At 42.5% G+C, this 24667-nt stretch overlaps 1 protein-coding gene across 9 annotated transcripts in view; it reads left to right on the forward strand.

Moving 5' to 3' along the window:
* The window catches only part of ITPR1 (inositol 1,4,5-trisphosphate receptor type 1), a 168022-nt gene that overhangs the window by 125945 nt on the left and 17410 nt on the right, over positions 1–24667 (forward strand). For all 9 annotated transcript variants that reach the window (XM_035337315.1, XM_035337317.1, XM_035337316.1 and 6 more), the window contains 12 exons: positions 3135–3335; positions 5334–5444; positions 6755–6850; positions 7561–7683; positions 8704–8808; positions 9617–9809; positions 13645–13767; positions 16849–17024; positions 18344–18508; positions 19764–19959; positions 21328–21429; positions 23084–23223. In XM_035337315.1, coding sequence (XP_035193206.1) covers positions 3135–3335; positions 5334–5444; positions 6755–6850; positions 7561–7683; positions 8704–8808; positions 9617–9809; positions 13645–13767; positions 16849–17024; positions 18344–18508; positions 19764–19959; positions 21328–21429; positions 23084–23223 — 1731 coding nt within the window. The remainder of the gene's footprint in view (positions 1–3134; positions 3336–5333; positions 5445–6754; positions 6851–7560; positions 7684–8703; positions 8809–9616; positions 9810–13644; positions 13768–16848; positions 17025–18343; positions 18509–19763; positions 19960–21327; positions 21430–23083; positions 23224–24667) is intronic.

Consider the following 24667-nt stretch of genomic DNA (forward strand, 5'->3'; position numbering starts at 1 on the left):
TGCCTGCCTTGACGCTTGCCTTTCTCCTTCAGCACTGAAGCGGAGGTAGGAATGTATGGGGCTTCAAAACCTGTCTGCAGCAGGTTACAGCGGAACCCCTATCAATATCGCCAGTGGGTTCGCTACTTAAAGGAATAAATAGGGCTTGTTCTTTATTCTGGAAACTGTATGTCTTCCCAGGTTACATAAGTGAGGTTTAAATGTGGGTGATTCCTCTTCTATTAGTGCAATTCCAAGTTTGTCGAACCCGGCATTTTAGAAGCTGTTGCAAAACATCAGGCTGCTCCCAACCGCTAAAAGCGGGCAAATGCAAATCGCCCCTGTGAGAGCCTGGAAGGGGATGTGTTTAAGTGAGGCAGAAGCCTTTGAAATGGCTCTCCGAGCTGCAGTACTGAGCCTTTTGCATCACTCTTCTTCCTTCTGGACCAGCCGGTGCACGAGGCAAGGACCAGCCCTCCCACCCGGCCACACTCAAACACGCAGCTCCGGTGCTACACTTACCTCTCCCCATCAAGATGAAATTGTTATTGCTTCAGTTCTTTTCTTGTCGAGTGGTTTATCTCTGCAAAATAAGATAAATATTGTAGTAATGTGCTAGCAAGTCATGCTAAGAAGAAAGCTCTAAGCCAGTAGGCTGAATAGTGCTTTTGTGCAAAAAAGAATCCGTTGACGTAACTTTTCTTGTTGGTTTTTGATGTTTGTTTGTTTCTATTCCTAGTCGCTGAAGGCACAGCGTAGGTTATAAAGAAAAGTAAAGCTTTGCCTGCTGCAGAACAGTGATTCAATGATTTGGCTGGCAGAGCAGCACTACAGCATGCAGAGAATGAGCAGGTTTCGCTTGTCATGTTTTAGGCAGGAAGCCTGTCTGAGAATTAACTTTTTAAGACCAATACAGACCACAATATTCAGTGAAAAATGCCTTGCCGTACTTGATTGCTAGTAAAGAAAAACCTGATCACTTAAAAATCTCACTGTGCTGAGACTTGGCTCTTATTTGTGTTTTCTTTGCAAAGATTTTTGCAGTCGGGGATCAGGTTTCTGCTAAAACAAAGACCGTCCAATGACAACACTGAGGCTTTGGGGGAATTACCGATGGAAATGGTAGAGCTCTTGCTTCCAAGGATGCTGTGCTCATCCACGCTTGAACAAAGTGAGCTAGTGTTCTGCCAGTAGCCAACTTCATTTTTACCCGATGTGTTTTCTCTAAAGGGGGCTCAGCTTTAGGCTGTGTGTGGGGAAGCAAGTTCTCTGCCAGCCCAAGGTGCTGCCGAGGCATTAAGGACCAGCTGCAGGTGCTGTCTTCCCAGACGTAGCCATGTGTGTCGTGTGTCCCAGAGGTGGGGAGGATGGCAGCACGAAGCATCTCCAGAAGGTTGTTCACAAAAGCAGGACTTTCATGACTGCCTTTGAGTGCACTTCATCCCATTGGAAAGTGTTTCTCTCTCAAATGACTATATAGGATGCTTAAAATTTAGCAGTACGAGTGCTTTTTCCTCCTTTCTCCGCCTGATCCCACAAGCTGCATATGTTTCATGTTCTAGCTGAATCTGCAGCTCCGTCACTCTTCATTGTGAACGCGGGGTCTTGCAGGTTCATCCCACTGGAAGTTACTGGATGCCACTTCTGATTTTAAGGGTTGTGTTCCCATGTCATAGCCCTCGGGATGGTCTAGGCAATAGGTAAGGATGAGCTCAGACTGTTGGCTGGGGCTCCAGCAGGTTCCCGGGGGCAGTGTCTCCCAGCACAGAGGGACTTGTTTTCTGCCATATTTTCCTTCACCGTGCTTAGCCATCTAACATTGTCCTTTTGCCTCCTGTACCCCATTCCTCCTCTTCCCTTTGTTTTTATTGACTTTGGATCACCATGTTGAGCTAGATATCAGAATGAATGCCATGCCACAGGAGCGTTTTGTTTCCTAGCTTTTGATATTAACCATGATTTTTGCTCTTTTCCTGGAGGGAAGAGCTCTGATTTCTGTAGCATCAACCTTTCTACCTTCTGACAAGTTAATCAAAAGTCAGGATATTAAATGAGCAATCAGTTGAAATGTGCTGAATCACTGTCACCTTTAGTCTGTATTCAGAGACAGCATTTTCCTTTTTTAGCTTAGCCTTCAATTGAATCTGGCAATTTCTCAGTCTGCTCGCCTTAAAAGACTTATTAGTCTGACGCAGCCACCAGAGGCAATCAGTTAACAGCGCTCTGCTGCAGGCTGGTAGGAAAGACTGTGCTGGTTCCACAGTCCCGTGCATTTTGTTTGTCAAAGGGTGGTTTTTTCCACCTTGAAAATGAAGTGTTTTATAACCTGCTAGAATTGAGCCAGACAGGAGATCTCCTGCTGAAGCTTCTAGGAAAAGAAAGTGGTGGTGGCTGTTTGTTTTCACGGAGCACCGCTGGGAACATACTGACAAATAGCATCTGAGTCACTGGGAAATTGTTCTTCATTAATTGGCCCTCTTTGGGATTGTTTTTTTTTTTCTTTTTTCTCATTTGGAATACAGGAGAGGGGAAACACATTTAATCCATGCTGATACGTCTGGTGTTGCATGAGAGGAACTGCTCCTAATCAGCAGCTTCAAGCAGGGATTACAATAATTACGTGGGCAGAAATGCAAGGGAGAGAACTGCATTTAAAGGCGCTCTCCTTCAAGTCATGCAGCCAGGTGCCTCCTTGCCATGCAGGTGGGGCTGCTGTGAAGCCAAAGCCAGGGAACTGCGTTCTGTGTCTGGGAGAAAGGTCTCAGGAGGAGTCTTCAGTGATCATTAGTGGTGAAATGCAGCACGTAGGGTGGAAAGGAAGCTTCCAGGCTTAGAGGAGCTTTCTGTAGTGAATTGCCTACTCTGTGTTGCTGCTTAGTGCTCTAATGGATGCACTCTATTTATTACTTGTTGTCTTCAGTAAAATTTGAAGCCAACAAGCTGCTTCGGAGAGCAGCACATTGCAAGCAAGCCCTGGAAGAGCCTTAAATTGCTTGCCCAGGCTCCTTGTAATGAAGTTCCAGTGAAATTAGAGCAATATACCATGCAGTGCAATTGCGGGTCGATGAACTTAATAAAACGTTATGATCCAAACATCAATTTGTATGCCTTTTTCCTGTCCCCCCCCCGCCCTGGCTGTGACACTCTCACTGCAGAATTTCCTACGCTGCCAGAACAACAAGACAAACTACAACTTGGTGTGCGAGACGCTCCAGTTCCTGGACTGCATCTGTGGAAGCACAACTGGAGGACTTGGGCTTCTTGGTCTGTACATAAACGAGAAAAACGTAGCGCTGATTAACCAGACACTGGAAAGTTTGACCGAGTACTGCCAGGGGCCGTGCCACGAAAACCAGGTAACGTGTCAGTAGCTGGACAGAGCTCATCCCTGTCTCCCTGTGCTCGCAGTGTGCACTCTGCTGGGCTCGGCTCTCAGCCTGCTCAACCTGTGTTGTCTTACACCGCTACTCACTTTGCTTGCCTGACAAAGGGATTTTGGTTTGGCTGGTTTTTTTTCTTTATAAAGTCATAACAGTCACTTTATCTTTCTTGGGGCCTCCCCCAAGGAGTTAAACCACTCCAAGCACCACTCAAAATTTTTCAGCTTTTAAGTTATGTTAGACATGACAGACAGGGAGAGTGGGAAATTTTTGTACTTAAAATCCGTTATAGTAAAATTGGCCCTAAAACCAAGCCGTGTTGGCCATGGTAAATGAGGCCAGCAATGTGCCCCCAGCCAAGTGGGAGAAGCTGGAGCTCTGTTAATGAAGGCGATAACCCTGGGGTGGAGCTTGAGGCTCTTTCCAGATTTTGTCTTGTGGGTAGCCCCAGGTGTGTGTCGCTGCTGACCGCCTGTGCCAGCGCAGGGGACGTGGTGCTGGCTCCCGAGGAGCCTCTGCCAGGCTGTCAGTGATACGTGACCCAAGGAGCAGGATGCTCTGGAGCAAGCGTGGTGGTTTGAGCAATGACGTTACAGGGAAGGCAGCTGGGGAACGACAATAATCCTATCAGATAAAGCAGTTACTGACCCACGGCTGGACCTGGTCTTTTCTGTGCTTCTGTGGCAAAATGGTTAGGAATGAATCCAGGAAAATGCTTTGTCTGGATAAGCAGGAGTCTGTAGCTGCTCAAGAACTGCAGTTTGCTCCAGAGGGAAGGACCAAGCAGCTGTATTGCTCGGCTCTGCTTTCCCACTTCACCGCCCCACCTCCTCGCCTGTTGTACAGCCGCGCTTCAGAGCAGCACCACCAATTAAGCAGTCCCGTGCTTCTCCCTTTGGTCTGAATGTGATTCTTGCTATAATTGTTTCAATTAGGCAAATGAAGTCTGAAGTCTGAAAGTCTAGAATAACTATAGATAACAAGAGATAGCTACGCCTAAATAATTTTCTAAACTCTGGCTGCTCTTTGGTATTGACTAAAGGACACGTGCGCAGTATGTGTTAGAGGAGAATTTCTGCACTGGGCTGGCAAGCTCTGATCGTCATCTCTTCGTTTTAACACACGAGCCTCTGGGATTAGAAAATGGATATCTGCTGCTTTCCTCCATTTGTATTCTGCTGGAGTCTTAGTATGGTACAGAAAGACTAGAATATGACTTTTCCAAAGGTCTTAAAGAAAATCTGTCCTTTGAAGCACCTGTGTCCGTTCAAATGTAACTTACAGGAAAGCTAAACAGAGCATAGTGGGGATGACAAAGATGTTCTGGTGAAATCGTATTCATGCAAAATAATGCATGAAGCTTTACGTGTCCCTTTATATTTTATCTCTGTAATACAGACCACAGACTAGGAGGAGTATCCACCTTTAAATGTAAGCATGCATCTTTGCAGAGGAGCGCAATAACAGAGCACGGCTCTGCAGTTGGAAGTAGCAAGCTGCTGTCAGTTCGTACGTTTTAGGTACAGGCAGTTTTAAGAGCAAGGTTACAGGGCAAGCATCAAGGATATGGAAAATCACATTCTTTGATTAGAAGGCTCTGAAGTTGGTGACGTTTGGCACATCTAGAACAAAGAAAACTCTCCCTAACCTTAGTAAAAGTGTTCTTCCTTAGCTATTTATTCAGCCTGAGCACTTTGGCATGTAAATACTTAGTTTATCAACTGTGTTGCTTTCTGCTTCCTGAGTCCGGGTGGTTTCAGTAGGGCATGCCATGGCTGATTATAGGAAAAGCTTGAAACAAAATGCTTTTATCTCTTGTTATTCCACTGTCTGGAGTATTGTGTTCAGTTATCCATCTTACACAGCGTACGAGGTGATGAAAGAGCTAACTCTTCTGTTCTGGCTGCATCACCAGCCTAGGCTTCGTTTGTAGTGCAGACAATTAGTGAAGTTTGATTAATTTTCTTTGGACAGAACTGCATTGCTACTCACGAGTCCAATGGTATTGACATCATCACAGCATTAATTCTCAATGATATCAACCCTTTGGGAAAGAAGAGGATGGACCTTGTATTGGAACTGAAGGCAAGTGAATGTTTTGTGTCATCTACGTTCACATAAGCAAGATGTAAACATAATTTTATTGTTGGAATAATGTGGGTATGTTTATTATGTCCCACTAATCACAAGTGCCAAAAAATTAGATGCATCAGAGAGCTGAACGCAGTGCCCAAAGACTGTCTGTCACAGGCAATATCGTATTTTAAATAATAACACGGAGTTGCCAGTTTTCAGATGTGGATGACTGCAGACAATCAAGATGTGCTGAGGAGTCCTAAAATAATTACCTGTTAAAAATTGAATTCCAATTGAAACTTCTCTGTTGGTGAGCTTTTACATGTACAATGGAAGTAAAATTTCTCGTGCTACATCTAGTTCCCTAATACTTGATTGCTGCTGTTAAATCAGTTGATGTTTAGTCATCAAGATTTTTTTATGGCTATTCATATTAATGCTGAAATAATTAGCCCTGGTGCTGTTTTCAAAATACCCTAGCAGGTTGTCTTCTGGCTACAACAGTCACAGAGTACTCCTACTTCAGCATATGTTTGAGGAGTATTTCCTTTCCGACTTATTGTCCTGTCTTATAGTGCAATGTCTCGTTGTTTTCCGCTGCCGACTCACACCATTATTATGGGTAGTGTGGCTTTTTTATTATTCTAAATAAAAAATGCTTTTAGACTCAATTAGCATTATGCTTCAAAATTAAATACTTTTATTGGTTTTTATTGTCAGTCATGATGGATTTTAATCTTAATTGTTCATATTAAAGTAGTCTGGTGCCTTGTGGTAGTTTCCCATTTCCTCCTCCGATTTCTTGGCATGAGCAGGTCACAGAGTAATTTTCAGTTAAAAGCAGCGAAGCACGTCTGTGTCTTCAGCCTTGGCTGTCCTTTGATTTAATCAACAGAACCTTGAGTAAAGCTGAGCTGCACCATTGTGGGGTTGAAAGGCTGTAGTAATGCTGCAGTATTTTTAACACAACAAAATAATACAGCTTCAAAACCTCAGTATATGAGAAATCTAAACCTTAATTTGCTGTTCGTTGATAAATAGGGTTTGGGAAGTAAACTGATTTTAAGAAACAAACAAGCAATAAAAAACCCACCTAAGTTGTATAGCCAAATAATTAGATGGGAGGGAATGCTTGGCAAGCTGAGGCTGTAGGAGCCCTGCCATAGTTCCAGCTGGGTGCTTTGCCTTGCCTGGTGCTTGTACTCATCAAAACCAAGTATCTCAAGCCCTTCTGGGCACCGTGTATGGAGGAGCTGAAGCTGGGTACGCTCTGCTTTTGACTCCATGCAGTGACTGGTGGTGTTCTTCCTTCCCTTCAGAACAACGCTTCAAAGTTGCTCTTGGCAATCATGGAGAGCAGGCACGACAGTGAGAATGCGGAGAGGATCCTCTACAACATGAGGCCCAAGGAGCTGGTGAGTCCCTGGGCTGCCCCAACACTCCTGGCTAGGTGTCGTCGTGGGGAGAGCCCAGGTGCTGTGCTAGAGGTCTGCGCACAGGTTGTGGACAACTGCAAGTCCTGGCATGGGTTTGACTGAATGTGGTGTTTGCTGAGCGTGAACCTGGTTAGTCCCCAGAAAGCAGGAGCACTCCAGTTGTGCTGAATGCTCCGGAGACAGCTGCTTTGCTGCTGCATAAAGACGGGAAGGGGGCACCGCCTTACACTTTGGAATCTGTGTAAAGAAACTATTTGTGCACAAAGCAGATATATTGTGACCTAAAAGCTGTTCAGTAAACTCTAGCAGCATTTTGGGCTGTTTAATGTGTTAATTGGTGAAGACACAGATTCAAAGTACCCCTGAAACACTGACAGCTCATCCAAGTGTGTGTAGTTATGGCACGGGCCAAAGATCAGACGTGGTGTAGTGTGCCATGAGCACGGCCCAGAACATATTACTTGGAGGGAAACATAAAGTTTGGTTACTTGTGTTGATGAGCCAGGCTGAAGATGCTGAGTTCAGGTCTCCTGTTTTATCCTGGATGTTGAAGCCCACTGCTCTTCCTCTTGAATGTGTACAGTCAGATTCTTTTCACTTCTCTAAGATCACCAAATGTGTACTGGCCGTAGCAGATTTCAACCCTCGAACTGAGCTGTCTCTTCATCGGCCTGTGTCTGTTTTTCTAGGTGGAAGTGATAAAGAAGGCATACCTACAAGGCGAAGTAGAATTTGAGGATGGGGAGAATGGGGAAGATCATGCAGCATCTCCTCGGAACGTGGGGCACAACATTTATATATTAGCTCATCAGGTAAAGTTGAATCCACAGCGTTTGTTAGCACTAAGTCACAAATTGTGAATAGCAAGAGGTCTGCTTTTCACTGAAATTGTGTTAATGGCTCGGAGACAAACTCACTACATGTTCTCTTTGTATAAGAGCAAAATTTGATCTTTAATTAAGTCAAAAATGAAACTTCTGTAATGAATAAGAAACTGTTCAGAGTTTTATAATGGGAAACAGGCAGCTTCTTGACCAAGTTTCTGAGGACACACAATTCAAGTTCTTGGCAGAACTGGGGAGCAAAATATTATTTTTCAGCTGTATCAGAAGTTACTTTCTACTCCCAAAGAAATTATTCTCATGGATCATTTAAACCTTAAGCAGAAATCTCACTCTGCTTTTATTGTTCATGCCACATTCTCTCTGTCATCATTTACGTTGGAGCTGGTCAGGTTCACTGCATTGATACAACGTGGTGTTGGAAAGGTCAAAGACCAAGGGGAAAAAAAAATCTCGGTCTATTTATATAACGATGCTACACAGATCCCTCCATTAGAGACTCCGTGTTCCTTTTGCATCTGAGAAGAAAAAAAAAACACACTGTCATTATGCTATAAAAGTAATTTAGAGCATCCAGAAGCATTTTTTTGAGCAGTGTTCTGTGAATCTGCTTTTTAGATGATGCAAACGTTCTCCTCCATCCCTGCCTCAGTACTCGAGCAGTAAGCACACCTCTGAATTAGGGTGGGTGTAGAAGGATAGACTGAATGTGAATGGTCAGAAACTTTCCCAAGTCAGGCAAACAGTGGGAGAAATGGATAAAAGAGGAATACACCATGGATATTAAAATATATATTGGAATCTTTCTGACTTGCTCCCAGAATAGAGCTGCAGGGTGTCTGGTTGGAATAGAACAAGCCTTCTGTCAACTTTGCCCTTTCTTAGCAGCTGACTGCGTACTATTTCTTTTTTTTATGCCAAAAATCAGAAATTTAATATCATAGAGAGACATCTGGTGTTTCCCACTCCCTTTGCATTCCTTTATTGTAGTTGGCTCGCCATAACAAAGAGCTGCAGAACATGCTGAAGCCGGGAGGTCAGATAGAGGGAGACGAGGCTCTGGAGTTTTATGCCAAGCACACAGCACAGATTGAGGTAAAGGGAAACATGGGGGGTGTGGGGAGATGTGGTCTTCTGGGGAAGGAGCAGTTTGCAAGAAAATCTGTGTAATGAAACAACAGTTACATTATACATGATATTTTGATTGAACTGACTACCTGTGTGGACTGTCATCTTTGACATAAGAACTTTTTTTGACAGCCTCTGGGAGGGGAGCTATTTTTGAGCTGTCATGTGTGGGCTTTAAGATGGAGCTGAGCAGAGCTCTGTTGGCAGGAGGAAGTGTAACTTCACTTATGTTACATTTTGGCCGGTGCTATTGCTTAATCCATAGTTAGTGATATCTTCTGCCATTCTTTCTGTATTAAAATGAGCGTTTGGCCTGTTGTACAGTCAATCTGAGATGCTTTTAAAAAGTAAAACATACACAAACATGGAGAGTTCACAAAACTCTGTAATAAGCAAGATAAATATAACTGTTACTCCTTATACTTTCCTGCTCAATGTGTGGCTAAAACTTGCTAAGTTTCCTGAATCGGGTGACCAGATTGTGCTGAAATTCAGAGCAGCTTTGGTGCAGGATTTACTGGGCCCCTTGGAAATCCCAGCTCTGAACAGTACTGCCAGAATAAGACCACAGAATGGAAATTATCAGTCTTGGAGCAAAACGTAGGCCTGATTTGAAAGGTAAATTGACTAAAGTCTCTGTCAAGCTGCTGTTCTACAGAAAAGCATCCAAGTTCTACACGTAGCTGGTTTTAAAGGGTGCAGAAAAAGAAAGCAGACAAACCAAGAAATAAAAACATTTCAAACTTGGGAAAACTCCAATAAGACTGTTGTTCAGATTGTCAGGTCGGACCGTACAATGGAGCAAATCGTCTTCCCTGTGCCCAGTATATGCGAATTCCTCACCAAGGAGTCCAAGCTGCGGATATATTACACCACGGAGAGGGATGAACAAGGCAGTAAGATCAATGATTTCTTCATGAAGTCAGAAGACCTCTTTAATGAGATGAACTGGCAAAAGAAATTGCGAGGTAAGTGGCTGTTACGAGTGCGGAGGGTTACCAGCAGAGTACTTAGGTCAGGTTTTAAAAATTTAAAACGCTGACTTGATAGCAGATGGTTCCCCATGTGGCAGCAACCTTGATGATTGTTTGAAAGAATCTGCTCCTCTGCACGATGGCAATATGCTGTAATGAAATCAAGCTTAACGCCACAGCAATATGGACCAACTGGAGGGGATCCAGGGGAGAGCAGTAAGAAAGATCACAGGTCATCTTTTTTAAGATGCAAGAGAAAGGAACACATTTGTGGAGGCTTCGCTTAAATGAGATGGCATTTGGTGGTAGGGAGAAATGAAGAGGGCCAAACTGAAGAAAGCAGTGGTCTGTTCTCCTTGCATGTGCTGGGTGCAAGCAGCAGTTCCCTTGTGTTGCAAGAAGGAGTAAGGCTGGGTAATGCAGCATGGACCTGGGCTGCCTGTGGTGGGTATGGCATCTCTAGCAGTGGAGGTGTTTAAGAACAGGTTAAAGACATGTTTTCCAGTAATAGTTAAAGTTAATCCTTTTTGCGGGCAAGGAGTAGACGAGAGGACATGCTGATTAAGTCCCTTCCAGCCCTGTGATGCTCAGATATCTGAAAGCAAATATTTTCAAGCACTGCTTTTCCCTCTGAGGCTCCCACTGGCAGCTAGGAAAAATATTTAAATCTATATTTTAATCCATACAGTGCCACCATTTCACCCAGTAAACTTTTTAGCTTGTTTGCTTAAAATTATTTTAAAATATATATATATATATATTGCTGAAGGAGAAATATTGTGCGTGAGGCTCAGCTTCAGTGGGCAGTGGTTAGAATTTACCAACATTGCCACTCGGAAATGTCAGATAAAGTGGTTATTTCCTCCTCGAGTCAACATCTGCCATCTGATACCCCTGTTGTTCCCCATGCTTGAGTCAGCTAAATACCAGTTAGTAGTGCAAGAGCACAACGAGTCCAGGACTCCCTGCTAAAGCACATGTGGGCGTGGGCTTCTGTATGGCTCCAAAACCTGCCTGTGGGGCTGCACAAATCCACACTGGTGTGGTGGCAAAGCTTTTCCCCGATGGAGACATTGGTGGTACTCAGTCAACACTGCACAGTGTAGGGGAAAAAAATGGGTTGAGAAGGGACCCCTTGATCTTTCTTGTTCTGAAGATTTCTTTTAATGAAATGATTTCCCTTGTTGCAACCTCCAATTGCATTTTGCCCTTTTGATGTGCACCTCCAAGAAAAGCCTGGATTCTCTCCAAGTTGTTAGGGTGCATAGGCACAGTTCACACCAGAGCTGGTGATGTCTTGCACATTTGGCAACAGAAACTCAGTATTTGTTGCAGATAGTTGGGGCATATGTATTTCTGTTTTCTTTTAACAAAGAAAAGTCACTGTAATTTTGTTTAAAATTATACAGATCAGATATAGGTAGGACAGCCTGAAACTTGATCAGCTCTATTGAAATTTAGCTCTATTGAAGTTTTTCATTTGTATGACTACTAGAGTGGAGCTATTTCCACTTAACAATGGATTAATACTTCTGTCAGCATCAAACCCCCCCCAGTAAGCTGCTTCCTAAAATGACTTCTAAGAACTCTACAAGAAATATAGTATATGACACGTTAAACAAATGGGCAACTTTGTGTTTGACAGCATCCATATATTCTGTTGGATTTTGCTGTTTAAGTCTAGATTTCTGGGTTACTTTAGTTGTCTTTGAGGCAATCTCCAAGCAAGCTGTGAAGATATCCAAAATTAACAGCAGGCTGCAAATTAATCAAGATTCTTATGCAAAAATGGAAAATACTTCTTTTTTCTTAGAAGAACTGGAATTTTTCATTAAGATTATAATCCTGTTACACCATGCAGGAAATCCTTCAGTCTGTCTCCTAATATTCTGCTGTTGTTAGGCCTCTGAGTGATAGTCTACAACGAGGCATCTTCAGTGCAGGTTTGTGTTTTAGAGATGTGACAGGCTGGCAGTGCTGTGCTGTGCTCATGTGATCCACTTACAAGTTATTGAAACCTGAGAAAGACATCAGCCTGAGATGTTAAACTTGGCAAGAAACTTTTTTCTAAAAAGTCTTTTAAAGATGATTATTTCCAACCTTCTTCAGCTCCTGGAGCTAACTCATGATCTGAGCACCACCGTAAGTCTCTCAAGGTCTTAATAAGGAACTCAGAGGATCCTGCCAAAACCAAGCGGAAGTGCTTCCTAGGGCAGGTAGTCTGTGCCCACCCCCAAATAGCAGTGTAAGGTAAAACCTGCAATTTTGTAATGACCCTTTGTATAAGAATTACATACAGATTGATTCAACCTGCTTACAAATTCGTTCAGTTAAAACCAGATTGGGAAGAGAAGTAATACAGAATTCGGTGCCTCGTATATTCAGGACACTGCCCCATCTCATTCCATCGAAGCTTAACGTGTGCCTAGCTAATCAGGTGCAACGAAGCTTTTATTCTTACAGTGACTGGGTGCCTTTTTGTCGTCCTTTCCCTTACATTCAGCTGTTCAATGCATATGCTTTTTATGTGCATTTCAACTCAGTATAATGAAGCATTGTATAACTCTTTTAACCCACTTTTTTGCTTAGGATGCTAGACGAGGTGATTTACTGAAGAGAGGTGGTGACGACTGTGATGCTCAGAACTGCTGCATTCATTAATTTACTCTTCTTTGCAGCCACAGAGTTTGCATTTTAATCTTTTCCCTAAATTTCACTGTGAGCTTCTTTGCCTTTGCTCTCTGGTATCTGTACACGTTACCTCCTTCCGAAAGGGAAAAACATTCCCTTCTTTGAAAGAATTTTTAAAAGATTTTTCACTACTGTAGATTTCAGGAGTACACAATTTGCTGCACAATGAACCTTCAGGAGCTAAATTCTGGGGGATTTTGCCTTGATGCAGAGGGAATTACTGTGAGGCAGCTTTTTAGCTGTCCTTTTCATCTTCTTGTCCATGGCCACTTCAGAAAACGAATCTATCTGCTTTTGTGCCTATTGATTCTAGCTGCAGAGATTGTTAATTTTAATAAGACTTTTTAAAAGACATTTGTATGTATTTGAAAATACACAGCTATTTAACTGTAACCCTAGCTCTGTGCAGTTACATACGTGCCCTTTGCCCACAGTACAGAGGGAAGGCCAGCTGAACTTCAGCTGCTTTATTATTTTGGGACTATATTGGTCTATTATCAGCTTGAAGTAAAGTTGTTTTATTTGCTTGGCAGCCGGTCCTAAACGTTTTAGCTTTATTGTTATGTCGCCACGCTGCATTTTGTGTCTTAATTGCGCACCTAGGCCTTCACTGTGTTGTTTCTGGCTTGCTGCAGTGGAAAGGAAGCGTGAATGCGGGCAGGCATTGAGGGCAGGGGAGCTGCTGCCAGCAGCGGTAGCAGCACAGCTGGGAGGGATGGGGCTGAACCTCACCAATGCGAACGTGTACACATTTTCTTCCTCCTAATCGTTCTCTGTGTGACTCTGAGTACAAAGTACGGTATTAGGGGAAACCTGAAGTCCTTGACCTCTTGTATTTCTGAACTTGTTCTCATGCTGCTGCTAAATCAATTCATGCTAGGAAATGCTTTCCTTTTTAACATTAGTCCTTTGCCTTAAAGCACGACCTCGGAAACTGGAAGTACCCCAAAGATAAAGAGTAATCCAATAAACTTCAGAATAAGCAATGAATACTAGTGCTGTTGATGCTGTGCTTTTGGGCAAACTGAAAATAATCAGCTTGATGGAAATGATGTGTTTGTGTTTTTTTAATATATATATATAGACATATTTTTTAAATGCTCCATCATTAATAAGAATTGTTTTTGTTGTTTTCCAGCTCAGCCTTTCCTGTACTGGTGTGCTCGCAACATGTCCTTCTGGAGCAGTATTTCCTTTAACCTGGCTGTCCTTATGAACTTGCTTGTAGCATTTTTCTATCCATTCAAAGGAATTCGAGGAGGTACCAATAATTGACATATAAAAACATATGAACAAATAAGGTCTGATGAGCCAAATTCTGTCCCCCATGTGCCTGCACATCCCTATTAACTTCAGTAGAGACAGTCAAACAGAAATTGGCTTTTTTAATTGCTTTGATTTAAATTGTGCTATTTTCTGACTTTTTCTTGGGGCATTTGTAAAGAAAATGTAGAGCTGTGTTTTTTCCTAGGGTAAAGATTACCAAAGACAGACATCTACTTTCAATTACTTGACTGTTCTACTTTGTTTTAAAATTCTGTAATGAAGTATTGAACTAAGAATATGAGAAATGTTAATTTATTGTGGTTTTTAATGCCATTTTTTGATAAAGCTTCATGGTTACACAGCAGATCAGGAGGTCTCTAAGTGTTGTACAGGGTTGGGAGCTAGCCTTGAGTTCTGGCAGGTGAGACGTATGAGAAGTGACCTGCCTTGCGCCTTGGAAGTTCTTGAGGATTGAGAATATGAGCTTGGTTCCCCTCCTGTTGCTGTCTCTTCAGGAGCACCTTACCTCGGCTTAGAGCAGAGGTTGCCTTAGGGAGTGCGGAAGAGTGTACCAGCCTTGTCTCCTGGCTCAGGAACAACCTGCATTTCCCTGCCATAAGTGGGTAGCAGCTGGGCCTGCTATCATCTCTAACATAAAGTATGGGTTAACATGTGTGGCTCATGGGAGATTGCACAATCTTGCTGTAAGAGCTCTCATGGAAGTTGCTTTTGATCCAAACAGTGGGTTTGTGCGACGGTGGTGGTTCTTAGAGCCAATTCAGTAAATACTTCCAATAGAAGCTGATTAGATTCAGCTGCTCTTCCTTACATTCAGCCTCTGCAAAGAGAAGCACCCTAGGGCAGATTGATTGGTGGATTCATGTCAGCAAGAATCAGAAAATCTGGAGAAATACTCCTGCAAAGGCTCTATCACGGCTATTGCTTGCAAAGCTGGTATGGAGGAAGCATCTGGATAGGAGCTTTTTCCACGTCTCTGTCAACAGGAGTATATAAGGACCCCAAAAGTAAAACCCCGTCCTGGAAAGGGTTATTCATGTTCAAACTTTCACTTCCCTTTCTTAAACGTTCATGATGCAACAGGGCCAGATAGATGCTTATCTCTTCCCATTGAACTTCCCTCGGCCTCTCTCTCTTGTTGATTGCTAACTACAGAACCTACAGAAAGTACAGCTGAAGGGCAGCAGTAGCCTCAACGTAAGACAGTTATCGTCTGGACTCTGTGTGCAACATCAAAGCCACTTCACACTCTCTGCGGCTCACCAGTTAATTTGAGGAGAGCTGTCGCTTTGGCCAGGTAGTGTTTGGTGGCAGCTGACTTAGTGGAATAAAGGCAATGAGCACAGAAAGCGTGTGGTTCTGGGCTTCTGCATCCTGAGCACGCTCAGATAGAGCATGTGGGAAAGTATGGGATATATTAGACCAAAGTGTGGTGTTCCTGAGAGAGGGAAGAGGATAGATAACTTCTGGAACAGGTTGGGTTTCAGCAGCTGTACCTCTGTGTCACACCATGGGACGGCAGACCTCGGGGTCACCCCGGTTCCCTTCCGGCTAGCAGCTGGTTGAAAGAATTTAACCAGCATGAAGAGCAACTGAAGTTTCTGACTCCAGTCTCAAAGATCACAAGTTAAAATTTAAAAGTCTGAATTAATGGCTGCTTGCAAAGCTGGTAATTAAACAAGTTTGTTGAGACTACAAGTTGCAAGACTGGGGGGTGCAGAGAATCATTTGGCATTTTGTAGGTGCCCAACCCTGCATATTTGAAATACTTTATCAGGTAGCATTTTGATAAAATCTCTTCCTCTACGAGTTACAGTCAGCCATGTAAATAATAAATATGTGTGTATTTATTTTAGCCTTAAAAAAATTGGGCTTTTGAAAACAGACCAGTGGGGGGAAGTTCTCTGTGTCCCGAGTAGCTCAGACACGCTGCCCCGAGCAGCTGATTAGCATGTGGCTGTAGCAGGAATTGTAAAACTTCTGACTTGAGGAGCAGAAACAAAACTGGATGCATGGGATTAGGTACTGAAACTGTGGGAATTCCAGAGAGGCAGAACTTCCCTGCAAGTTCTCTGGGTTACGCCATCCTCCCACCAGCAGGCTCGTAATGGAGTCCACGTGCTCACAGCAAGCGCTTTAAGGGCAGATTGGGTGCAGACCTCGGTGTCAAGTGAACACTGGCTTCATGAGCTTCATTTTCCAAGGGGAGACACTGCTTCCAGTTTGCTCCCAGTCTCTTTCTGTCCCTAGGAATGAGAAACAAGCCAAAGCCCAGAACCCACTCTTCTGTGAGCGCTCTCCTGGCCCCTGAGCCCCGTTACAGTCTTTATCTTTTGCTCCTTGTTCTCGTGCTGCTGAACGGCCCATGTGTAGGTGTCTGTCACCAGCAATACCAAGGACTTCATTAATTCTAGTTACTTTTGCAGGCCTGCAAAGGCAAGGGGATCTTGCCTTTTTCTTTGTCAAGGTACCATTTTCTTGAAGAAAAGCATTTTTAATGCAAGTTTTAAGAAGAAGTTGTCTCATATTCTGCATAAACCTAGGTTAAACAGTATTTTAGGCTGGGTATTTTTCATGGTTCTTTGAGAAGTGTATTTTTAGATACGCAGGCTGATGTTATGTAAGCAGGCAGTCTCATGGGACAGTCTAAATAGAACCAGAAATAGCAAGAGATGATAAAAAAAAAATAAGATGGTGCAAGGTTTTTGACCAAAAACATAACAGGAGACTCAGGATGAATATGTGAATCAGGACCTGGATGTATTTGTTGTCTTTCTTCATCTGCACATTCAATCATCTACAGAGTGCTCTAAAATGAAGAATCCTATAATACTGTTTATCATTTACATAATGCTTTAGTAATAAGTTTGTAATTAAGCTCTGCTGAAGGCGCTGGGCTCAGACATTCCACTTAGCACTTTGAAATCAGTAACGTCTGAACATGAGGATTAATGGCGCTCCACCAAAGATGAGATAAAATGGCATTTATTTGGCTATTTTGGTTTTGTTTTGCTTGGTATACAAAGTATTGAAACATGTTTTTTCTCCTTCATCCTAGGTACACTAGACCCCCACTTGTCAGGCCTGCTGTGGACAGCCATGCTGATATCTCTGGCTATAGTCATAGCTCTTCCTAAGCCCCATGGTATCAGAGCCTTAATAGCTTCTACAATATTACGCCTAATATTTTCAGTTGGTTTACAACCTACTTTATTTCTTCTGGGTGCATTCAATGTAAGTATCAAGTTGGGTTTTTTGAAGTACTGTTGCTTCTTATGTAAGGGCTTCTTACCTGGTCTTGAAGGCAAAAATAGGCTGGAACACTGTGGCAGAACTGGGGTAAGGAGTCATTCCCTCCTTGGTCGTTGCTAGCAGAAGTACTTTGCTGCTGCTCATTTAATTCTGCTTCCCTAAGCCGGAGAGATCCAAGGTCTCGCTCAGTTTTGTCACAGTCTAGTAACAGCTCCCACCCCAGCCAGAAATGTAAAGAAGTCTCCGTGACCCTTCAGCACTAGGATGTTGGCTCAAACCCGTCTCCGGTGCAGCGACTGAGCTGCAGTATTTACAGGATTGTGTAAGATGTACTAAACAATGCATTTCCCAAATGTCTGTCTGCAGTCCACCTGCCAGCCAAGAGCTGACACTAAGCAGTTTTGCTACAGTAACGTGTGGACTGAGTATGTAAACTGAGCCGCCAGAAAACTTCATTAATGCTCAAACCCGGATACTTGTGGTTTCTAGGCAAGTAAGCCAAAAATGTTTCTTTGACTGAGTCAGCAGGAGCTGTGCAAAGATGCATCTTCTTGAAGCACTGGCCTTTATTACAAAGTGCTCAGCTTTAACGTGCATCATTTAATAGTGTTCCTTGTCTTCAAAATATGTCACCAAGTGCCGTGTGCTAAAGAACTAGCGTTGCGTTGTTAGGATTGTTGCTGCTGTTGATAATCTTAGTGTTTAGCAGGTTCCAGGTAAGTCGAAGGCAGCTCCCCTTCGGTGCTGATGGCTGGGGCTACACAGGAGGATTCCTGTGTGCATGATCTGAGAGTGAAATGCTGAGGCAATCTGGAGCGCTCGCTTATTAGCAAGCAGTAGGGGCTGTTTCAGAAATGTAAGGGCTGCTGGAGGCTAGCAAGTAATTTGATTGCAGAAAGTGCAGAGCTTAGAGGGTTTTTTTAGGGCAGTTTACTTCTCACACCAGGGAGTGTTCTTACTTTCTTCTTTAAATCTTGAAGTCCTGATGCCCTTTGACAACCAGCTGGGGACAGGAGTCGATGTCCCTGTTTTATAGATGTGTTAAGTTGTAGTTTTGGCTCGCTGTCTCAGCTGTGCAGAAAATGCAACAGAAAGCAGCCGTTGACTGATACATAAAACGCTGGCATGTAATAGACAATTCAGCACAGTTGTTGATGTTGCCATATAGCTGAGTTACCACCAGCTTTGAAAAATTGCCTTTTTTTCCTGCAAGCTCTGTATTGTAACTTTGTAAAATTTGTAAAATTGTAAACTTATGATTAATATGTATTGCAACTAATTGATGATTAATCTTTCCTTAGGTTTGTAATAAAATCATTTTTCTGATGAGTTTTGTGGGCAACTGTGGAACCTTCACTAGAGGATACAAGGCAATGATCATGGATGTAGAGTTTCTTTACCATCTGCTGTACCTCCTGATTTGTGCTCTGGGGCTTTTTGTACATGAATTCTTTTATAGTTTGTTGGTAGGTATTCATTTTGTCTGCAGAATGTTTTTCTTCCTGTGTGCTTGTAAAGTCCTACCTCAATGTCATCCACTGCTTGCTTTCTCCTTTACAACTGGGCACTGTCGTGCAGGCACTCTTTTGAAAATGAGGCTCTGCTGATTTCGCTTAGAAGTTACTGTGGGAGGCTACAAGGCCCCTGCCCTATCTCCTCTTCCTGAATTTTAAAGACAAATGGAGACCTTTTGTTCTTCTCAAGCATATTATGCCAGACACCTGTTTAAGATTTAGTTTAAACTGCTTGTTACAGTAAATGCCTATGCACTTTCAGCAAAGATATTTAGTATTTCCCTTCGTGGTAGTTAGCCCGCATCTCAGACACTGAGGTCTGTAGGCTCTCCAGGTTACAGGTACTGCTCGTGGCCCTGCTCTGACTTCCAAGCTAATAAACCATTGAAAGTTGTTTTGACTCCCGGTAATATCACTACCTGGTGAAGGTTCAAGTCCTTTAAGGTCACATAAGCTCTTGCATGAGAAAAAAATCATTGAAGAAACTAGCTGTAGAAAAGCTAACTGAGCAGTAGGTACTTGAGGAGTTATCGTGCTGTGAGTTATTTTTTTAAAATTAAAAGTATTCTAAAATATTAATTTATAAATATATATTTATGTATAGATTTACTAGGCATGCAGTCTAGAAGATACTGGCATTAAAGAGAAAACTAACAATAACATAGTGTCCGTGCTCTTTGAGTGCTTGGTTAGCTGTGGAGCATCTCTAGCTACAGCTGTACTCCAGACCTCACGCAGCTGACAGGGATGCCTGGCGTACGTGCTTTTTCTGTTTGGGGTGGAATTCATCCTGTGCGGTGAAGTTCGTCTAAGAATAAGCAGTTAAAGGAGTATATCGAGTGTTGGTGGAGAAAATGTGTCACTTGTAATGCAAACCCGAAATCTCATTCGGAGCTCTCTATTTTCATCCCGTTGTTTGATGTCTGCTGCACCCCCTGGTAACTGAATTGCTTATTTTCTGTATTCACGTAGGTCCAAATTAACAAATACCTGTCCTCTCACTGTCCACCAGCACATAGCCAGCATCCTGCCTGGGCTATGCTCGTGACATGTCACAGACCCAGAGGAGTGAGAAATGAAAAGACATTGAAATGGAAATTTTTCTTCCCAACACTGATCTGTGTGAAAATATTGCTCACTGTTAGTGTGCCACGAAAGGTGCTGGTAGTACATGTGAAAAACAGCCTTTGATCTTGTTGTCCCCCAGCTCTTTGACTTGGTGTACCGAGAGGAGACCTTGCTGAACGTCATCAAAAGTGTCACTCGCAACGGGCGTTCCATCATCCTGACAGCTGTTCTTGCCCTCATCTTGGTGTACCTCTTCTCTATCGTGGGGTACCTGTTCTTCAAAGATGACTTCATCCTGGAAGTAGACAAGCTCCCGAACGAAACGTTATTGCCAGGTTGGTAGCAGTGACTCATTTTGACTGTTCTAGTGCTGAAGAAAGTAATGGACTTCTGTTCCCCGGAGCATGCTGAGTGTCTTCCACCTTCTGTGAGAGATACTGGCTATCTCACAAGTTTGATAATTTCTCCCTTACCAAGGACTCTGTTTAAATAAATAAATAAAACAGATTGGAGCAAATGGATACCAAGTTTACCCTTTACATTTTGACAAGATGCTGTAATCTGCTGCAACATACAGAGAGGAGGGGTAGCAGAACCCCTGAAGACAGCACTCGGCTTTTCTGCATACACTGAAGATTTCTCCTCTGTTTTCTAAAACAGTTGAGATTATCTAATTCATCTAACACCTACTCCCTCCCCCAGTTTAATTACAGACAGACTTTAGGTAGGCTATCATGGGGAAGGCTCTGCACTAGGGGGATATTTAGTTCTGCCTCAGTTTGCCAGATTTTGTATGCTTATACTGGCTTTTAATGGTGCATTCTAGTTTCAACATAAGAAAAATTAATATTTTATTTAAAATAACTCCGTGAATATAAATGAAGGGAAATTACCTTCAAAGCCATGATCCTGTGAAGCTGAGGTCTCTGTGTCAAACTCTGGTTTGCTCATAGTTTTTATAGACTGTATTAATCTCCCTCAGTTTGTTGCTATAGTTTAAATTCCACAGTAGACTTCTCAGTGCCGAACATAGGTTGCGCATTGTAAGATAAAAGGTTTTGTTGTTTTCTTTTCCCTTGCCCTGTAGCATCAAGTAAGCAACTCAGTGGAGGGGAAGCACAGAAATGAAATTTGTTAGAGGAGGAGTTTGGGTCCTGGCTTATTCTGACTTCTTGTTTTTCTCTCACTTGAGTTACTCAGACAAGCACTATTCAACATACCCACTGTTTTTTCTAATTTTACTGCTTACCCTGTAGGAGACCCAAAACTCAGTGACCTTATTATTTCACATTTCCACCAAGCTGGAGAAACGCCAAAGATGTGTTACTGTATGGCACTAGGGCGGTTTTGATTCTTGCGAGATGTTGAAGGGCAATGTTTCAATCACCTTGAAAATCCACTATGCACTAGAACGTAATATTTTTGGAACAATTTCAATTACTTTCTCAACTTCGGAGCTAATGCAAAATAAATGCACAACTATGGTCTTGAATTCATAGAAATAAGAAGTTCATATTTGAAATTAAAATCACTGAATGTGTGAATTGGAAAGGACTGTGGTTGTCTAAACTCTAGGATAACACACCATTCTAAATCTGCCTAGTAATTGCAGATGGAATATGATGAGCTATCTTAAAATCTGAAAAGTAATCTTGCAAAGCAGAAAACATTAAATTATTTGACTCGTTGCCTTTTGGTTTTAGATCGCACAGAACCGGGTGAGACCATGACTGGCGAGTTTCTCTATTCAGATGTGTGCAAAGCAGGTAGCAGTGAAAACTGTTCTTCAATCATTCCTTCAGACCGTGAGTATCTGCTTAGCTGCTTTTGAACTACTAACTTTTTATCCTGAAGTTTTCACACTTTTTTGAGTTAAGCACCTTAAGTAAAATTTGAAGGAAAAAAACACCCTGTATACTAAAAGGGGTAACAAAATTAAAAGGGAATCAAGTTAAGCCAACAGCATAAATGACATTTGTAACATGAATTCTTCAGAGAAACTTGTAACTGAGCAATCCTTCGATAAAACACTGACATATGCTTTGATTTTCTACCTTACCAATTTGAAAAGGAAGTGATGTAGTTTACCTTCTTGCAAGGTTATTATTTTAAAACATTAGGCTCTTAAATGTGATCTCAGCGGATAATGCTCTGAAATATGGAACAGAACATTGTTTACTGTCAGCATTATTTTATCTAGTTAACTAAGGAAACTGTTTTTAATATCATGTCAGGAAGTAGTCAATGGATTAAGCAGACAGGGTAGGTTTGGGGGGTTTTTGAGATCAAGAAAGTGCATGTGAGATATTACTTGTAGCGTAATCACCAGCCTCAGACTGGGCACTGAAAATTTTCAGTTTTATTTTCTAGAAAATGTAATTTACTAACTTTGAGATTTATGATACTGGCTGAGAAAGCCAGACAGAACATTGCTATTTCTCTTAGAAGTGGAGCTCTTATATGGTCAAATGTTTCAAATGTCAATAATGGCCACAAGCCCATGCTCTCAAGAGGAGATGGCTCTGTTTTGCTCAAGTGTCCTCTTTGATAAAATAAGATTCAACATAGATACAAGAATAGCTTCTTTATTCGGCTCTAAGAAGAGCGTGCTTTGTCTTTATGCGCTCTGACTGCAGAAAGGAAAACCTCAGAGATGTGTTTATATCGCAAATATTCAACTTGATAACAGGGTCTTATGTGGACAGAGATGTTAATGATGCCCAAGTCTTTGGCCGTTTCTGCACCTTCTCGGGTTTGGGGTATTTCTGGATTTCTCACGGATTTAGACCCATCTAAGGCTTGCCGTGGGAAGGTGGGATCCACTCATGAGCATTTCTATGATGAAATGTAAGTCATGAGACTTTTAATAGGTACAGGGAAAGTATATGAAATTAGGTAATTAATTCTCACAGTCCTGGAACTGCAACAGTGAAGTTGGAGGCTTCAGCCAAATGGAGAGAGGGTCATAAAAAATAGTGCTACTTTTTTAGTAAAATGCTGTTTCCATAAGCAGTGATATTTTAGCCATTTGAAAAATAAGAGTTGAAGTTGCCATTTTGAGTACAGCCCAAAGGCTGTGCAATCTGTTAGGCACCAAGGGAGAGTGTAAGAGGCAACACTTTGTCCTCTGAGCTGTCAAAAAGCTATGATTCTGTATAAACAGGCATCTGGTGATCCAAAGCTATGCATGCTAACAGAAATGGAAAGAGATATTTAACCAAGTCAAAGACAGCAGTTAAAGCACAAAAGAAAACTCTGCTGGTGAGGAGAGGAGGGCAGGCTGGAGCCACCAGAGCAGGAGAGCTGCTCTGATGGTCTGCTCGTAGCGTTTGCAGTGCTGGCTGGAAATCACCCATTTTTGCAAAGGGGCGCGAGAGTGTAGCCAGCAAAGGATGGAGAGAATTATTTAAAACCGATCTTCTTGCCTTCTAAACGTGTCTTTGCTTGCTGTGTTAACAGAAGTGATTGCTGAAGAAATGGAGGAAGAGAATAAAGAGCATACGTGCGAGACGTTACTGATGTGCATTGTTACTGTACTGAGTCATGGGCTCAGGAGTGGGGGTGGAGTAGGTGATGTGCTCAGGAAACCATCCAAAGAGGTAAATTATCACTGAGTGGGGGTGGAAAAGTGATAACCGTGGAGGGCTGGGGATCTAGTTCTGCTGGGGAAAATGTGTATATATTCTTGAAACAGATGTAGACCTTGCGAACTAGAAGGGACCGCGCTTTCTCTCTGTGTAATGGTCAAATTTCAGTAGTACCAAATCAAACAGCAGCCAGTTCAAACAAGCTTTGAACCATGATCTTTTTTTCTTCGTACATGAGACCTTTTTCAGCTTAAGGGTATCCAGAACAAGGCCCAAATGAACAGAAATGGTGTAGCCAACAGTTTGTGCTTTGGGAGTTCAGCATTTGAAAACGTAAGAAAGGGACAAGCTAGCAAAGGATTACATTAGGTAGCAGAATGAAAGTGGTGTGGTGGCTGATACTATGCGAGTGGCTTGAGTTGCTTTCGGGAACATTACTGAAAAAGGTAAGATGTATGAAACAGGGAATGGGATGAGAGGACAGGGACCAAGATGGCTTGGAGCTGGGACTGTGGGGAAAGGAAGGGCATTGTTTGGAGCCATCCTTGCAGAGCAAAGACTGGTCAAAAACAGCAGGAAGCAGGAATTTTTCACAGTACCCAAAGCTGCCCACATAGCTGTTTCAGTAGCTAATTGCACCTATCAGAGCCTCAGGCTTGCCTCTCTCTGGTCATTCCCCAAAACCATACTAGAGACAAAGGGGCAGTCTTGGTCAGAGTGCATGCTTTGCACCATGGAGCAGGGGAAAGGAAGGAGGGTTCTTTTCAGCCTCATTTTGCCCTCTTTTAGTAGTGTTGTGTCCGTCTGCTTTGTTCCCAGCAGATAACAGGAGTTAAGTATATGGTCTGCAATTTCAAGGTGTTATCCAATACTTAGCTTTATTTTCAGCTTAAAATGGTTTAAAGGCTATATAATTCCCAGCAAACATTTGGCATCCAACTGGCTAGGGTGGTTCTGAAGATGGGGGTTAGGCAATAAACATGACATGGGCACTGCAAAGTCCAACTTTGCATCCTGTTTCATTCAAAGCAACATACTTGTTTTTTAGGATAAATCCTATGATATTCCAGTAGAAGATTTTATAATCAACACTGGTACCATATTGATATAGAGGTAGATTAATATAAGGATATAATTTGGATTGGCTTGCAGTGAGCAGGTGAGGAGAGAGAAAATTCATTGTGTGAGAGAGAAGAGCAAAGACTTGGACATCGTAAGCAGAAAGCAACTCCAGTGATTGCGTACCATTAGCTGACTAATTCGGCTTCTTTTCAGTAATCTTGCCTTTTAGTTTCACTTAATGTTTGAGTTCTAAGTTATCACTGGAGAACATCAGAAATGGAGACTCTAAAGGGAGGAGTTGTGGGGCTGCATACTCATTGCTGAACTGCAAGAAATGTGTTGGAAGGGTTAGATGGACATGGATTTGGGTTGTTAATAATTAAAATATGTATCT

The sequence above is a fragment of the Oxyura jamaicensis genome, chromosome 12, assembly GCF_011077185.1.
Source record: "Oxyura jamaicensis isolate SHBP4307 breed ruddy duck chromosome 12, BPBGC_Ojam_1.0, whole genome shotgun sequence".
Taxonomy (NCBI): Eukaryota; Metazoa; Chordata; class Aves; order Anseriformes; family Anatidae; genus Oxyura; species Oxyura jamaicensis.